The 14,329-nt window shown below is 40.8% G+C and overlaps 1 protein-coding gene and 1 long non-coding RNA gene across 2 annotated transcripts in view; one reads left to right on the top strand and one right to left on the bottom strand.

The window, feature by feature from the left end:
- Window positions 1-3,241: 3,241 nt before the first annotated feature.
- LOC138349879 (crustacean hyperglycemic hormones) lies at window positions 3,242-7,156 on the top strand. Its single transcript, XM_069337106.1, has 3 exons — window positions 3,242-3,378; window positions 5,467-5,756; window positions 6,981-7,156. Exons 1-3 carry the CDS (start codon window positions 3,361-3,363, stop codon window positions 7,084-7,086), a joined length of 414 nt encoding a protein of 137 aa, XP_069193207.1. The 5' UTR covers window positions 3,242-3,360; the 3' UTR covers window positions 7,087-7,156.
- LOC138372029 (uncharacterized) overlaps window positions 7,087-14,329 on the bottom strand; it is a 29,454-nt gene continuing 22,211 nt past the window's right edge. Inside the window, exons 2-3 of the long non-coding RNA XR_011230633.1 lie at window positions 7,171-7,190; window positions 7,087-7,130 (exon numbers count right to left, since the gene is read on the bottom strand). This is a non-coding gene — a long non-coding RNA (uncharacterized lncRNA). The remainder of the gene's footprint in view (window positions 7,131-7,170; window positions 7,191-14,329) is intronic.

Here is a 14,329-nt window from a genome sequence, read left to right as displayed (position 1 = left end):
TGGTGTATATACACTGAGAGGTATACCCAGCTTCTTGGTGTATATACACTGAGAGGTATACCCAGCTTCTTGGTGTATATACACTGAGAAGTATACCCAGCTTCTTGGTGTATATACACTGAGAGGTATACCCAGCTTCTTGGTGTATATACACTGAGAGGTATACCCAGCTTCTTGGTGTATATACACTGAGAGGTATACCCAGCTTCTTGGTGTATATACACTGAGAGGTATACCCAGCTTCTTGGTGTATATACACTGAGAGGTATACCCAGCTTCTTGGTGTATATACACTGAGAGGTATACCCAGCTTCTTGGTGTATATACACTGAGAGGAATACCCAGCTTCTTGGTGTATATACACTGAGAGGTATACCCAGCTTCTTGGTGTATATACACTGAGAGGTATACCCAGCTTCTTGGTGTATATACACTGAGAGGTATACCCAGCTTCTTGGTGTATATACACTGAGAGGTATACCCAGCTTCTTGGTGTATATACACTGAGAGGTATACCCAGCTTCTTGGTGTATATACACTGAGAGGTATACCCAGCTTCTTGGTGTATATACACTGAGAGGTATACCCAGCTTCTTGGTGTATATACACTGAGAGGTATACCCAGCTTCTTGGTGTATATACACTGAGAGGTATACCCAGCTTCTTGGTGTATATACACTGAGAGGTATACCCAGCTTCTTGGTGTATATACACTGAGAGGTATACCCAGCTTCTTGGTGTATATACACTGAGAGGTATACCCAGCTTCTTGGTGTATATACACTGAGAGGTATACCCAGCTTCTTGGTGTATATACACTGAGAGGTATACCCAGCTTCTTGGTGTATATACACTGAGAGGTATACCCAGCTTCTTGGTGTATATACACTGAGAGGTATACCCAGCTTCTTGGTGTATATACACTGAGAGGTATACCCAGCTTCTTGGTGTATATACACTGAGAGGTATACCCAGCTTCTTGGTGTATATACACTGAGAGGTATACCCAGCTTCTTGGTGTATATACACTGAGAGGTATACCCAGCTTCTTGATGTATATACACTGAGAGGTATACCCAGCTTCTTGATGTATATACACTGAGAGGTATACCCAGCTTCTTGGTGTATATACACTGAGAGGTATACCCAGCTTCTTGGTGTATATACACTGAGAGGTATACCCAGCTTCTTGGTGTATATACACTGAGAGGTATACCCAGCTTCTTGGTGTATATACACTGAGAGGTATACCCAGCTTCTTGGCGTATATACACTGAGAGGTATACCCAGCTTCTTGGCGTATATACACTGAGAGGTATACCCAGCTTCTTGGCGTATATACACTGAGAGGTATACCCAGCTTCTTGGTGAATATACACTGACAGGTGTACCCAGCTTCTTGGTGTATATACACTGAGAGGTGTAGCCTGCTTCTTGGTGTATATACACTGAGAGGTGTAGCCTGCTTCTTGGTGTATATACACTGAGAGGTGTAGCCTGCTTCTTGGTGTATATACACTGAGAAGTTTACATAGTCCTTGACTATAATCAGTGCAAAGGTATACTTGCTGGTTGGTCAATAGGTTTATGTGGTGGCCTTTGTAACCCTCCAGAGGTTGATAGATCTTAATAACACTCCAGAGGTTGATAGGCCTTAATAACCCTTCAGAGGTTGATAGCCCTTAATAACCCTCCAGAGGTTGATAGGCCTTAATAACCCTCCAGAGGTTGATAGGCCTTAATAACCCTCCAGAGGTTGATAGGTCTTAATAACCCTCCAGAGGTTGATAGGTCTTAATAACCCTCCAGAGGTTGATAGGCCTTAATAACCCTCCAGAGGTTGATAGGCCTTAGTAACCCTCCAGAGGTTGATAGGCCTTAATAACCCTCCAGAGGTTGATAGGCCTTAATAACCCTCCAGAGGTTGATAGACCTTAAGAACCCTCCAGAGGTTGATAGGCCTTAATAACCCTCCAGAGGTGGATAGTCCTTAATAACCCTCCAAAGGTTGATAGGCCTTAATAACCCTCCAGAGGTTGATAGGCCTTAATAACCCTTCAGAGGTTGATAGGCCTTAATAACCCTCCAGAGGTTGATAGACCTTAAGAACCCTCCAGAGGTTGATAGGCCTTAATAACCCTCCAGAGGTTGATAGGCCTTAATAACCCTCCAGAGGTTGATAGACCTTAAGAACCCTTCAGAGGTTGATAGGACTTAATAACCCTCCAAAGGTTGATAGGCCTTAATAACCCTTCAGAGGTTGATAGGCCTTAATAACCCTCCAGAGGTTGATAGGCCTTAATAACCCTTCAGAGGTTGATAGGCCTTAATAACCCTCCAAAGGTTGACAGGCCTAAATAACTCCCCAGAGGTTGATAGGTCTTAATAACCCTTCAGAGGTTGATAAGCCTTATAATAACCCTCCAGAGGTTGATAGACCTCATGGCCAACACCAACTCCCCCAAGGAGGCATCAAATGGAACCCATAAGTGTAGTGCGAATATCAGACAATTTACATTGTTGAAGAGACTGTGAGTGTGTGATGATAGGTGTAGGAAAGACTGTGGGTGTAACTTCCCCGAGTATCTTGACTTATACCTTCCATCCTTATACTCCCTTCTCCCTTATACACTTCTTCTCCTGCGCTTATACCTACCTCTCCTTAGCCTCCCTTCAGCTGTCTGCCTTACCTACCTTACAACATGATTTCATTACCTGACCTTATATTATCATTGATGAACAAATAGCGAATTTGTAGACAAGTCATCAAATAATTAAGCTTGATTAACAGAAGGTAACATTCACATGATTGCTTCAAGAACTTAACTAAAAGCTTCCATACACTTAGCAATATATATTCCCTGTAAACTAGTTAGTTTTAACTATCACATTTACCAGTGGGCGGGCCACATTTGTTGGTTCAATAATGGCTCTGACCCTGCTCAAAACACTATAGTCTCCCCTTCAAAATCCTCTGAATATTATTTGCAATAAATACTTACCGATACAATTATTTTGTTTTCCATAAAATAGTCTTGTATATTAGGTGCGTATAATACGCTGGCGTATAAAGTATAGATATAGATATAGATGATATAGACACGATGATATAGACTTCCAGACACGATGACTGGAAGTCATCCTGTCTGCTGGGCGCCAATCAACGCCATTCTCCCCATAAAGGGGGGCGTCCAATAATTGCTATGGGGGCTGGAAAGACTCCATATATAAGCGGAGGAGAGGCACGGATGAAGCACACACCATACCAGCGACCAGTCCCTCTCTCAGGACTCTCTAGACCTCCGAGGCAGTCTTCGTGGTGCTGGTCTGTGTAGATCCGAGACTCGTCCCCCTCCAGCTATGGTTTCCTTCAGAACGGTAAGTCCGGGCGGTACTGAGAGGGACGACCGCTGTCTTCACTTGTTGTTGATACAGCTTCACAGAGTCGTTTTGAACCTCCCAAGGCATCCTGTTTATTGCAAGTGCCTATTTGCAGCCTGTCCCCTCGAATAGTATATAGCATTTTGAAGTATAAATCCCCAGCGTGAAAATATGACGCAACATAAATCATAGCGGCTCACAAAATTTGCTCACTACTTTGACACAGAAAATTCTTTGTCCCTGTGGCTTATTTGGTAATTAAGTTTCCACCTGTGTGCCCTTGTTCGTATTCCACCCATGTTAAGTAATCTGTCTTTATCTACCCTGTCAATTCTCCTGAGAATTTTGAGTGGGAACCATTTCTTCCATAACTCTTCTGTCTACCAGCGACGTGTGGTGCAATTCACGCAGCTTTTCCTTGTAACTCATACCTTTTAGTTCTGGAACAAGTTAGTGGCAAACCTTTGAACCTTCACCAACTTCTTCTTGTGCTTGTGTCGTGATCGCTGATCCCAGGTTCATTCCGAACACAACGATTACACAACTATGCCTCCCTCTCCTTAGAAACTGTTACTTCCACCATATAATTCTCCACACCAGAACCCTTGAGGCGTACCACTAGGTTTACACAGGAACTCAATGAAAGAACATATGGAAGGTGATTAAAGGCCGTCGGGTTTTCCAATTTAATTACATAAATATTCTCTGATAATAGTTAACACATTAACCTTCTTTCTCTAATTAAATTAGCTTCTCATACAAGTAAATAACCCCACTGTACCTTCCCAGTCACCACCTGAACTCGTAACCTCCGCCTAAGTCCTTAATACCGAATCAACACTACAACTCTACGCACTTGGTTAGTCCTCCACACAATACTCACATCATGCAGACTCTACTCGGTCACAAGATCACATCATGTACCCATTTGGTCGGTTTCACTACGTTGGTGCCACAAACAGAGATAATAACTTGCTAGGAGCGCTGCTACCACGAGACTCTCTCCAGCCGGTCATAGCCTCAAACAATGCACCCTGCATCCCAAGGAGGGTATAATCCGTTTAACTGTAAATCACCTTGTTCCCAGACACTAGAGGACACCCTTTGTCCTCTTGGCCGGTACATTTGTGTGCGTGGGCAACGGTTGTCTTAATCCCTTTGACCTTACCTCGATGTGTGAGCAATCGAAATACTTAACATGTACTTCCATTCATCATTTGTTAAGTGTTGTAGTGTTTGATTCACTTGCTAATATTCACTCCTAACTTTTGGATTACAACACTTGACAAGGAATGGACTCCATGCTGGAGCCTCGTACTCCATGACTGGTCTGACATAGGTGGCATACAAGGTTCTAAATGATTCCTTACACAAATTTCTACAGGCAGTGCTAACGTTAGCCAGCTCCTCACACACCGCTGATGATATCCTTTTGATATGGGCTTCATTAGATAGGTTCGGTGCGATATCAACTCCTACATCATTCTCTCTGTCCGTTTCATGGAGGACTTCGTCTCCCATTCGGTGCCCGGTACACCCTCTGGGTCGCTGCCAGAGGGATACTGGTAGTACTAGGGTACCTACCAGAGGAGTACTAGTAGTACTAGGGTCCCTACCAAAGGGGTATTAGGGTCCCTACCAGAGGGGTACTGGGAGTACTAGGGTCCCTACCAGAGGGGGTATTGGGAGTACTAGGGTCCCTATCAGAGAGGTACTGGTGTGATAGGACACTAGAAATGTTAGCAGGATAGGCTTAGTCATATTAGTGAGAGTTATGAATGAAATAGAGGATGGATGAGGTTAAAGATTGTTAAACTCACCCATGAGTCAGTGCGGAAGGTAGAGATAGATACTGAGTCACTGCAGTATAATTGTCCCCGTGCTGAGATGCTCATTGGCGTGAGATGAGTAGACCGGAAACTCTCCAACGGATGTGGTCGTTGGTTGTGGTGGTCGGTAGTGGAGGTGGTCGCTGGTGGTGGCAGTGGTCATTGATGGTGGTGACCGTAGGTGATGGTGTTGGTGAGTCTAAGTCCGTCTGGAACTACGAAGTAATCTCCCTCACTCCTTCCTTGACCCCAACAGATGTGGTCGTTGGTGGTGGTAGTGGTGGTGGTGGCAGCGAGTCTGGGCTCGTCTGGTGTCCATGGACGGTCCGTTGAAGGGTCGTCGAGGATGGAGCGACTGTTGTCGTCTGGGTCGTCATCGTCGGAACCTCTCAGCTTCCTCTCCCAAGACCAGAGCGTCAACAAGCGACAGGTGTTCGACCAGGCTTGTAAAGGAATATACGACAGAGCCATCTTCAAGAAGCTTGACCGAGTGTGTGAAGATTGTTACAACTTGTACCGTAAACCCTACGTCGCCACCACCTGCAGGTGAGCTGCCCACTACTCTAGGTACCCACCAGCTGCCCACCACAGTTCGTATCCCCCGGGAGTAACTGCCAGTCACAATACCAAGTGCAGTCTTGGTACCTCGGCCGCATACTCAGAGCAGTGTCATTTCTTTGGGATTTATTATTAGATTATTTTAATTTTTATAATTTCAGTTAACATAATTTAGTAATATTTTAATTTTATTTCAGTATCTCAATATTTTCTAAATTTTAATAAATCTTTATATAGTTTACATTTATTTGAAAAAATTTAATTTATTTTTATTTTTATATGTTATTTTGTCGTACTTTCTTATTATTCTCGGGTTCTATAAAAACTTCTTATTGTACTTTTTTTTAGTTTCATATTGTTTTAAAATTTATTTATAATCCTTTTATTATTTTATATAATTTTATTTAACTTAATATTTTGCCCCTCTCCCGTTTTCTATACGACCTATCAGGACTAACTGCTTCGCTCACTCAGCGTTCCAATTTTGTGTGATGGACCTGGGTCTCAACCTCGACTTGTACAAACAATTGAGCGAAATAATCAGAGGATAATAATTAGCAATTAAAGGTTTGCTTTGACTATCTACATTATAGGTAAGTAAAGCAAGTCTCATATAATAAACTACTGAAGCCTTGCTTGCTGCTGCCCTCAGTAAAAAAGAGTAATATTAGACTATGTTATTTTGTATTTTGTTTTGAATTACTTATTTAATTTTTCATGCATATTCTTATATTTGTTATCTATAATTAAAACAAATAACTTTGTTAGGATTTAACAAAATTCCTTAATAAAGTACTTAAGTTTATTATTTAAATCAGGGTCTGTAACCTGTACAGACAAGATTACAATAGTGACCTGTAACTATTAACATTTCGTTTTTTATTATTTAAATTTCATTCATTTCATTCAAGTTTCCATTACCCATTTCACTTAGCAGTGAAGGGTACCATGTTGTTAACCAATTGGCGGGTCGTATTCCAGGGAACCCTTAGGATTAAGGATCATCCGGAAACGCTATGCGTGTTAGCGGCTTTACAAGAATGTGAAAACTCTTGTATTTATAAATAAAAATACAATTATTCGTTTATGGTTATGTTTGACAAAGTTTTTCTTGGTCACTGTTGAATATTTTACTAATTGTAGTTAATGAGTTTAATTTGTGTCACTAGTGTCAACACCTGGAGTGCCTAACAAGCTTTGTCTCCTCCACAGACAAAACTGCTATGCCAATTCCGTCTTTCGTCAATGCCTTGACGACCTTCTCTTGATAGACGTTGTTGACGAGTACATCTCCGGCGTCCAAACTGTCGGCAAGTAAGGTGACAGATCTGTCACCCCGACCTGCCCTCTTCCCACCACGACCTTCCCTCTCTCACCACGACCTGCCCTCTCTCACCACGACCTGCCCTCTCTCACCACGACCTGTCCTCTCTCACCACGACCTGTCCTCTGCCACCGCGACAAGCCATTTCTCCACCACTACCACCAACACGACATGCCCTCTCTCCACCACTACCACCACCACAACCTGATCTCTTCCACCATGACCTACCTTCTCCCTCCACGACTTGCCTTCTTCCTTAACGACGAACGCTCTCCCCACCACTAGGATTTGATCCTCTCTCCACCATTACAACCCCTAACACCTGCCCTATAAACATTATTACCACCACCACCACCACTACAACATACCGCCTCTGCACCACTACAATCAACAGTCTCAACACTACTACAACCACCACGGCCAGTCGTCTCTCCATCACTAGACACCTCTGAGCACCTCAAGACATCTCTCGGCACAGATGGACATATCTGGGCACGGTTGGACTCATCTTGACACATCTTGGCACAGGTGGACATTTTTTGGCACAGTCTGACATATCGGGGCACAGTTGGACACATCAAGGCACAATTGGACACAGCTTAGCACAGTTAGACATTTCTCTGCACAGTTGGTCACAGCTGGACACAGTTGGACAACATTTGGGCACAGTTGGACATAGCTGGGTACAGTTGGACACATCTGCACCCAATTGAGCAACATCACGATACGGTTGGATACACAGAGGCACAGTTTGACATTTCAGGGCACAGCTGGACACATCTGGACACAGCTGGACTTATCTGGACACAGTTGGACACATCTTGGCACAGTTGGACAAAGATCGACACATCTTAGCACAGCTGGACACAACTGGATACACTAAGCCATATTTGAAGTGCATTTGGGTTACTTGCGAACGTCAAGGAAAATCGGCTAGCGTGTGGCATTGCATTCTAAGGACACACATTGGTCATCTAGCTGCCGGGAGGCTTGCTTGGGTGTCCGTGGTTAAGCTATGGACGCCAATGAACCTCAAAGGATGCCAACGGATGCCGGCATCCGGCAGACGCCCGTAGATGCCAGCAAACGCCTGTAGATGCCAGTAGACGCATATGTGTGACAACGGACGGCCATAAGTGTCTCGACGCTTACGACAAGAGCAGTCGGGTCATGGGGCACTCCAAGCCTTGGGAGCTCTCTCAACAAAGTTGATAACTAATCTGAGAATATGTTCTTTCTTTGACCATGAGACACCGCCTGTGCCAGAAGTCACTGTTACTTGTGCTTGGAGTCACGGTGCCAATCTTACAGTCGTGGCTGACGACGCCGTGCTATTATCTGTATACATGTATACATTATCTATATACAAGTATAGACAGACACGGAAGCTTATACATATATCCATGTTTATTTATCTTAAGCCATCGATTTTAAGGTTTAATATTAGTATTTATCTGAGCCAAGTTAAATAGTTACTATTGTATATGTATGAGAGATAGAGAGTTGATATAGAGGTATAAGAGGTAGGGCTCAGCTTGACACAGTTATCCCTCTCAGCCACATTTTCAGTCATGTTTTTAGAGAAAACAATTATATTTTCTTACTGAAGTTTATTCAGTAAGAAAATACTGTACTAATTTTTACTGAAGTTAGACTCTTTCAAACAAAACTGTTCATACACACTCTTAGATATACAAGTACAATATACAAAAGTGATATACACACATGAAGGGCAGCTGGTCACGGGATAACTTGCTATATTTTGTGTACTGTATTGAACCGTCGGACCGTCTGGGAGATGAAGGCTTCTCTGGTAACACTACTTGCCTATATTGTGTAGGCATTAATGAACCTCATTTTCTATACCAAAGATTAATGTAATGAGACAGACAGACCAACAGACAGACAGGAAATAAGACAAACAAATTTACTAGTGGTGGAGCGCTGCGACTATCAACACCTCTTGTGTTTATGAGAATAAAACTGCATCAAATTATTGCATTTCATTGTCCTTGTGTGAAGTTTGGAGACCAAATTATTGGAAGGTGTTGATGAAAAGACACTTCTCACTTGGTAACAATGAACATATATTCACTACTTAATACTAATACAAAGCACAACAATTTAACGTTACCTTAAAGTCAGTTGTGGCACACACTGCAACACTGTACAGTCAGCCAGTGTAGTCGAACTCCCGTTCAGACCGCTCGCGGCTCCTCAACATGAACTAACTGAAAAATATTAACAGGGAAGATATCAACATTAGCTGTGAGTGACCACTCAGACGCAAGTACCAGTTCTTAGCGACTGCGGTAAAACAGTTCAAAATAACAACAACAATAAAGACACCACAGACAGACCTTTCACAGAGACAGTCTTCTGTGCATTAAGTTGTTAAGGCTCGTCTCTCATGACGGCAGTCAGGACAATCAATTACGTTACAGTACTATGACAAAACTCAAAACAATTGATCTAATATATTTCAATCAGTACAACACGTTTAACACAATTACGTTAATTACTGTCTCTTGGACAGACAAATGCAGGTAATTTATGCTAATTCTATATCTGTCAACACAGATAGTCAGGCAAACACTGTTTATCAAAGGTAATCACTATAACACCAGGTAATAAGCAATCAGTCAGTAATCGCACTAAATACTGTCACTCTGTCAGCTGATTAACTCACAATAAATAATGTTAAAACTGAGCTCATCACTTAGACTGCTTGACAATCAAGAATTAGTCAACACGTTGCTAATTACCTTACACTTCACTAATGACGTTTCTTAGTTACTCTAATTGCGCTCACTGACGCTTTTTGACTAGTTGTATATGAAATTGGCTTCAACTAGTCCAAGTCTCAGCATCGTAGCATAAATAGGAAGGGAGAAGAAAATATTGAATTATGCGTCAAAAATTTTCCAAAATGGTCAAAAATTAACATGAAACACAAGTGTCAGCTGAAATCACGTCTATGACTCTAAGCTCTCACAATAGCACATAATAAAGTATTTTAATAATTAGTTTTATGCCAAAAAAATTAAGAAAAAAAAATATTAGATTTTTTTCTCTAATTTTTATCGGGCGATTTGCATGAAACTTATACACCTTACAAAACGGTTGCCTATCTGTAAGTGTACAAATTTTGGAGGAAATTGGTTGATGGTAACCTCAACCACAGGTGGCAGAATCTTTTACTTCATTTATTGTCAAGTAAAATAAAATTGCTAGTCCTCTTTCATTTTTTATTCAGTTTACCTGAAACTTACACCTTATATGTAGAGTTTACGTCTCTACAATCTCTCTCAAAAAAACTATTCCTAAGTTCATTTATTGATTTTATAAATATTTGCAAACATGAAATATTGGCATAAATTTGGGGGAACTTTGACTATTTGTATTAGTAAAACTAAACATATTTTGGATAATCCTCTTTGACATGTCCCCTATTATATGCTAATGTGATAGATGAGTGTCATTGAAATGATTTAATTTGAAACTTGTGGTTGTACTGAATTATTCAAAATGTGTAAAATTCGTTAATTTTCCTCTCACACTTTCTATTTAGGGTGCAGTACTGAAACTTGGGACAGTTGCAGACTTTTTCATATATAACTAGTAAAAAAAATTTGGTTGACATTGAACAACTTTGAATATCCAGCGTTATGCCCCCCTTAATGAGAACAAACCGTGAGGCTGACTTGAATCAGCACAAGGAATAAGCACTTCTGATAATAACACAGTAAATTAATTAATGAATATTCACTTTGATAAACCGACTTACATTCAAACAGCCTCTATAATTCAGTTAATATTCCTGCCGTCGACTGAAGATCTAACACCTCACCAACCACACGTGGTAGATCACTTTTAAAGAAACACGTGTGGGTGGAGGTGTGCGTGGCAACAACCACTGAGGTGTCCAACAACCACTCAGGGTCACAGAGGTGATAATCGCTCACTCCTAAAGGGTGGCGTGAAGAGACGAGCCGGGACACACAAGCAGGTGTAGGCGAGGTGGGGCCCGTGTGGCGGAACACACGGGGTAGGTAAGTGAGGTTGATAGAAATTATACAAAGTCCACAACAGTTCGTAATTCTTCTTTATTCACTCGAAGCTGACTTAGGTCACTGGGAATCGTCTTAGATTCCTACTAAACAGTTTACTGAGCGATATGGTTACGGATCACTGGTACTAAAGCCGATGATCACAGATAACTTTAGGCAGTCCAGTTCCACACTGCCGTGATTGATGGTGGAGTTACTCTTCGGGTATCACTTATCTTGGTTAATATATATATGCGCGTCGTTGTGGAACCGGATTCTGACTTGACGGAATCACGTAGACGTGATTGATATATAATGGGCTTATGACGTCGCGTTAAATGGTGAATTCTGTGACTTTGGCTGGAGTCACGGGTTGTGCGTCCTAACCAAGTCGATCTAGCCGTTTATAATTCCCACTGTCCAATTCAAACGAAACAAGTTACAAATAAAAGGTTAAACACTCCATGGCCTTCATAGGGTATACTTAAATCTATTAATAAAAAAAATGACCTTGAGAAGAAGTATAAGTTAGGAGTCGTGTCCAAAGAATTTTCAAAGATTTACTCATCGATGCTATCTAAAATAATTAGAGCCAAAATATAATACTATGAGAATAAATTTACCCAAATTAAGGGCAACATTAAGAAAACATGGAGCACTGTTTCCCAAATATTAGAATCAAAAAAAAATTTTCAATAAAAAAAAAAAATACTCCTATCCAATGACGATGGTGTGCTTTCAGCCTCTGACACTGCTATTGAATGCAATAGGTTCTTCCCATCCATTGGGACATCCCTTGCTCATGATATTCCATCCTCCCATACTAATGTCAAGGACTACTTTACAGGTAACTATCCAGAGTTTCTGTACCTAACGCCTGCTAACTGTACTGATGTTAATGAGATAATCCTTTCCATTAAAACTAAGTCAAGTGCCCTTGATGAGATACCATCACTAATTTACAAAAAAAACTCCAGATTTCTAGCTCCTGTCATTGCATTGCTCTTCAACAAACCACTTGAACTCCAAACCTTTCCGGATATTCTAAAAAAAAAAGCGAGAGTAACCCCAGTCCATAAATGTGGTGATCTCACTGATGTCAACAATTACAGACCTATATCAATTCTGCCAACCTTGTCAAAAATATTTGAAAAGCTAATCTACAAGCAGCTTTACTCTTATCTAGCCAAACACAATATACTTAGCTCCTGCCAATATGGTTTCAGACCCCAAAAAAAGCACTAACGATGCACTGATTAGTATGATTAGCTTGATACATAAAGCTCTTGATAAAAATGAGTTCCCTGTTAAGATATTTGTGGACCTACGTAAGGCTTTTGACACTGTCAAAAACCTTCTTCTTAAATTACATCATTATGGAGTCAGAGGACACTCCCTCCAATACCGTCTGTCTTACCTTACTGACAGGCTCCAGTATGTTTCTGTGAATAAATCCATTTCTCCCACCCTACCCATAAATATTGATGTTCCACAGGGCAGCATACTTGGCCCTCTTCTCTTTCTCATCTACATTAATGACCTTCCAAATGCCTCCCAACACCTCAAACCAATCTTATTTGCTGATGACACAACCTTCATTTTCTCCAGTCCTGACTCTCTTGCTCTAAATGTCACAGTGAATACTGAACTAAATAAAGTCCATCTTTGGTTAACTGCTAACAAACTCACCCTTAATATTGACAAAACTTTCTATGTTTTGTTTGGTAATAAATCCTAAAATGAAATTAATCTAAGAATAAACAATATTCAAATAAGTAATAAAGTTGATGGTAAATTCCTTGGTGTCCTCATCGCTAATAAGCTGAATTTCCAGGGACAAATTCTAAATATAGCAAAAAAAGTTTCAAAAACATTTGCCATTCTTTCTAAGATCAGATATTTTTCATCTCACCCTACCCTGGTGATGCCCTATTACTCTCTCATTTATCCTTATCTCAACTATGGTATTTGTGCTTGGGGTTCTACTACCCAAAATCATTTATGTCCTCTAATTACTGAACACAAAGCTGCTATTAGAACAATATCTAACTCTGGTCCCAGACATCACTCGGTACCCTTACTCAAATCTCTGAATATGTTAGATATTAAGTCACTGCACATCCTCTCATGTGAACTCTATATGTTTAAAACTCTGAACTATAATGTCAATCCTGACCATAAAAGCTTCATAGAAGGTTGTAACAGAACCCATGGGCACCACACCAGAAACAAATACCTATTTGATATTCCTAGAGTACTACTTAACCTTACTAGAAATGCTTTACAAATCAAGGGACCCAGAATGTGGAATGACCTTCATAATCATGTCGAAGGCTGTACCTCTCTCAACCAGTTTAAGATAAAAACGAAGCACTACCTAATAAATTCCCTGTAACCTACCTTACCCCTCTATTGTCAATCCATGTCTGTTTTTTTAAACAACGCTGTTTGTCGACCTAATTGTATTTGTGCTGCTTTTTCAGCCATGTCCCTCCCCCCCCCCTTTTTATTATTCCTTTTTTTCAACACAATTTATACTTTAATCCCAGTTACTATTAAGATTTAGTCTAAGTGTTGTTATTTCCCCACATCTTGCCCGAAACGCTGTGCGTATTAGTGGTTTTAGTTTAGTTAATTTATTATGCGCCCCATACCCATCTTGTGGGCGGCAGTGGAAAGGGCTACAGAGGCACACAATTGGCTCAGAGACTGAACCCCACAATTCACCCAGCCAAGCAAGTTACAATCTCGTTGAGCCAGCTACAAAATTCAGTATAAGTCGTCACATCATAAATGGGCTCGAAATCGACAAGTAGTGCATTACGTAATTTATCAGTATTGTGCAGCCTGTGATCCCCGCCTGGCTGGACACTGATACCTCGGTAGTTTTCATGTGTCCGGACACCGGCGACAAGGTGGTATTATTTATTTAACTTAAGAGATATATTTTTTTAATGTTGTCACATTAATAGCTACATCTTCCTTTCTTCTGACATATAGATTTTTAAGGTTAATTAAAATATATAGAAACTAATTATACAATTTATTGGCTGGTGTGCAGGGCTTCACACTCTCAGAGCTAGCCATCAAGTGACTATCAAAATGCATATATCTTCGTTTTCACTTCAGTTATATTTATGACAAAGGATTTTAAATGTAGTCTATATTTCTACCTTTCTGATGACATA

Source organism: Procambarus clarkii, chromosome 37 (genome assembly GCF_040958095.1).
Source record: "Procambarus clarkii isolate CNS0578487 chromosome 37, FALCON_Pclarkii_2.0, whole genome shotgun sequence".
In the NCBI taxonomy this organism is placed as follows: domain Eukaryota; kingdom Metazoa; phylum Arthropoda; class Malacostraca; order Decapoda; family Cambaridae; genus Procambarus; species Procambarus clarkii.
This window is presented reverse-complemented; position numbering and strand designations above follow the sequence as displayed.

What these genes read in the sequence shown, in the direction of transcription:
- LOC138349879 (XM_069337106.1), top strand. An exon ending in TACGTCGCCACCACCTGCAG is followed by an intron (nt 5,757 to 6,980) that starts GTGAGCTGCCCA and finishes TCTCCTCCACAG; the next exon opens with ACAAAACTGCTATGCCAATT.